Source organism: Hermetia illucens, chromosome 1 (genome assembly GCF_905115235.1).
Source record: "Hermetia illucens chromosome 1, iHerIll2.2.curated.20191125, whole genome shotgun sequence".
Lineage (NCBI taxonomy): Eukaryota > Metazoa > Arthropoda > Insecta > Diptera > Stratiomyidae > Hermetia > Hermetia illucens.
Window position 1 is genome coordinate 203,937,942 of NC_051849.1, and position 3,520 is coordinate 203,941,461.

The 3,520-nt window shown below is 40.2% G+C and overlaps 1 protein-coding gene across 1 annotated transcript; it reads right to left on the reverse strand.

Moving 5' to 3' along the window:
• Window positions 1-1,637: 1,637 nt before the first annotated feature.
• LOC119646399 (glyoxylate reductase/hydroxypyruvate reductase-like) lies at window positions 1,638-3,138 on the reverse strand. The gene is made up of 4 exons (XM_038046844.1): window positions 2,663-3,138; window positions 2,164-2,495; window positions 1,901-2,026; window positions 1,638-1,836 (listed from the first exon to the last, which is right to left on the reverse strand). The coding sequence occupies exons 1-4, from the start codon at window positions 3,049-3,051 to the stop codon at window positions 1,676-1,678; spliced, it is 1,008 nt and encodes a 335-aa protein (XP_037902772.1). The 5' UTR covers window positions 3,052-3,138; the 3' UTR covers window positions 1,638-1,675.
• Between the last annotated feature and the right edge of the window lie 382 nt (window positions 3,139-3,520).

The window sequence follows — 3,520 nt, forward strand, 5'->3', positions numbered from 1 at the left end:
GTCACCAAGAGAGATCAGGTAGGATTTAGCATAGTAGAATAACTTCAACTATACTCTATTTATCTCTTTCCCTGATCTCAGCATTTTATTTTTGTTTTACTGAGGATAGTACAGAGTACGTTGCCTCAAACCCTCCTCCTTTACCTGGGCTTGGGACCAGCATACTATGTTAATAGCATGGCGGAGTTACCCAAACAGTCTTTATAATGAAGGCTCAAATACCAGTGATTTCAGCACATCACTTTACAATTGAAACTTCCCCTTCCCCAATTACACTACGAGGTTAGACAATTAAGTAATGAGACTGATTCCATAAAAACCGTATATTTAAAAATTATTCTACAACTCTGCCATCCCCTTCAAACTAGTCTCCTTGGGCAGCTATACAGCAATTCCAGTGCGTTTTCCACTCTTCGTAACATTTCTGGAACGCTTCGACTGGGATGTCCGCGTGTACCCTCGCCGCTTGGAAGTCCGTTATTGACTTAAAATAGGTTCTTTTGACCACAGATTTTGTTCCACTTGCTCATGGGAGCTTTTTTCGGGCGGGCGGCGTGCGGAGACAATCATTGAGAGCTTTGGCGTTTGTTTTCCGGGTTGTATTGGAAAAACCAGCTCTCATCGCCTATAATAGATAACTTGATCAAGCAGCATGGGATTGGGTTTCTACTTGTTCCAAACAGTCTTTTGCGACGGTCACTCGATGCTGCTTTCTCTCCTGAGAAAGGTTCTTTGGGACCATCTTCGCGCACAACTTTTTCATCCCGAAATCGCCTGTTAAAATTTGTCTGATTGTCTCAGGGTTCATACCCAGTTCCGAAGCCAACATTCGAATTGCTAAAGGCCGACCTTCACGGATGGCGCGCATTTGCGTCAGTTCGCACCTCGACTGGTTTCCCATTACCCGCCTCGTCTTTCACGCTTTCACGCCCCTCCTTAAACTCTTTATGCCATCGAAACACCTGGGCACGACTAAGAGCACTATCCTCACAGCACTTTTCAATTTTAGCGTACGTTTCCAAAGCTGTTTCGCCCAATCTGGCGCAAAATTTTATCGCGACGCATTGCTCTAGATTTCGTTTCTCCATTTTCGTGACGAGCCCCACCAAGACACGTCTACTCCACACGACACAGCAGGCGAACTAAACAAGCAAGGGCGATGATGAATACATCAATGGAGAGGGGAAGGATGCCGGGGAAAGGGAAGGGAACTTGAAGGTTGCAGGTTTATCACAAGCGCGGTAATAAAATCAGTCTCATTACCTAATTGTCTAACCTCGTACATATTCACTTGCTTTGTAGTTTCAGCAGAAATGCTGAGTTATAGAGAACTTCATCCAATTTTTCTTTTGTTATGGAATGTTCTAGGCTAAATGACGCACAGTTTTCTAGTAACTGTGGTCTCCTTGTAAGAGTGGAATGGTCAAACTTTTCCTAAGGAAAAGGAACTGTTTGATGCATGCTATTAAACACCGGCTACCAGAATACACGATAATCGGGGTTGTAGTTACGGGATATGGGACGATGTTGGTGTCCATCGCGACTCAGAAGTATGACATGTGTTTGACGATTTTTTTTAAATTTAAATTTTTCAATTTTAATTGTATTTTATTGTATTATATCTATTAATCTGTTATATAATAATTTTAATTAATTAGGAGCTTATCATACAAAATTAATCTTTGGATATCACTTCTGGCGTCTTCTCAGGGGGTAAAATGTAAGCTGGTGCGAACATTGGTTCACCAGCAATTCCTCGAATGACGTTGTGAGCGGCTATCACAGCCATGTCATCAACTGTTCGTTTTGTTGAGGAACCAAGGTGTGGTGTGACAACTAGGAGCGAAGAAAAGAAGAAGCTTAATTAAATGATTTCTAAAAGGACTCTTCATGTACTTACTCAAGTTTGAAAGTTGCAGGAGCTTACTGGTCTTTGGTAAAGGTTCAGGGGTGGTTTCATCAATACCAGCAGCAAAGATTTTTTGTGTTTTCAAAGCATCGTATAAGGCATCCTGATCTACGATTCCTGCAATGAAGGGATATTGATTGTTAAAACGCCATTCTAAGGTTGCTACCTAAGTTGCTAAAAATCCTTAAGTAGAACTTGCTCGCATTAAGAAAATATTTTATGGTTTCTACTGGAACTAGAAGTTTGCCACTTACCCCCATTGGAAACATTTATCAGGACACTAGTTGGTTTCATCTGGTTGAAGGCAGTGGCATTAAATTTTCCTTTTGTTTCTTTTGTGAGCGGGCAAGTGATGAAAATAAAATCTGATTGTTTCAAAAGATCCTCGAAAGAGACTTTCTGGGCTTTGTAGTCACTTGCATCAGGTTCATCCTTGTCACTGGTATATATAAATTTTTGAGTGTCGAATCCTTGAAGACGTTTCGCAATAGTTTGACCTAACTCGCTGAATCCAAGAAAACCGACAATTCCACCTTTGACTTCCTGTCCTAGCATCCATTGTAAATGGTGTGTTTCCCAATGGCCACTAGTTAAACAAAATCAATATTATAAAGGATACTTTTTCCTTGAACTACTAAATTGAGTGGAAGGTCTTGAATGCAAATTGAACTTTTAATGATACGCATTGCATCAAATCAACTCATGGTTTTCGTATCTGAACGGCCAAAAAAAATCTTATCCATTAAAACTCACGTTTCGATTTTGACCCTCCCTTCATCGAACCTCCGAGCGGCTGATATCATCAGTCCCACGGCAAGTGTTGCGATGGCAGAATATTCCAAATCGGGGGTATATCCTAGTGGCATACGGCGATTTTTCAAAGTTGGAATATCCACAAAGTCGAGGTCAGCACTCATAGTTGAAATGGACTTCAGATTTGGACCCGCGGCATCAAGGACCTCCCCATTGAGAGGTTCATGGGTAGCCCATAATATTCCATCGACTCCTTTTGCCTTTTCGAGAATTTCCGAACGATTTGGGGGTAAACTTTCACAGAACACTAAATTACATGAACGACTTAGAATATCAAGACCAACTTGTGGTACTTCGAGGTGCGTTACTAAGATTGTAAGATTCGCCATTTTGAACGTTTTTAAGGAGATGAATTTATCTTTTGAATACTTGGAAGACTTATTGGATTGAAATCACAGAACTGTGATTGATTGTGCTGACAATCGATTTATATACTAGGCAAAGGCTGTTGTTATCATTGCGGTTCCGATACGGTGCTATCTAATGTTTGGAAAGATAGCGCGGTTTTGTTATTCAGTGGCTAATGATGAGGGAGAAGCTGGTATTCAGTCATATCAAAGGTTTCGATAATTTAAGCCAGCAGTTATCTATGAACCATTAGATGACTTTTGAACTTGAATTTGTACTAAGTCGTCAACTTATTGTTATTCACTTCGATTATTATGTATTCAAGATTAATCGGAAGTACAAAGACCGACTTCAAGCGGAATGAATCAAAATTTTTAATTTTGATTGTTCTTAATATGTGAATTAAGTGATTCATATCTTGTGCAATCGATTTCATGGAGAAAATAATAA

Excerpts from the sequence above, each read along its gene's own strand:
- LOC119646399 (XM_038046844.1), bottom strand. The coding sequence starts at position 3,051 with ATGGCGAATCTTACAATCTTAGTAACGCACCTCGAAGTACCACAAGTT. Across the intron at positions 2,027-2,163 it reads GATAAATGTTTCCAATGGGG|GAATCGTAGATCAGGATGCC; the intron begins GTAAGTGGCAAA and ends CCTTCATTGCAG. Across the intron at positions 1,837-1,900 it reads CCTGCAACTTTCAAACTTGA|TTGTCACACCACACCTTGGT; the intron begins GTAAGTACATGA and ends CTTCGCTCCTAG.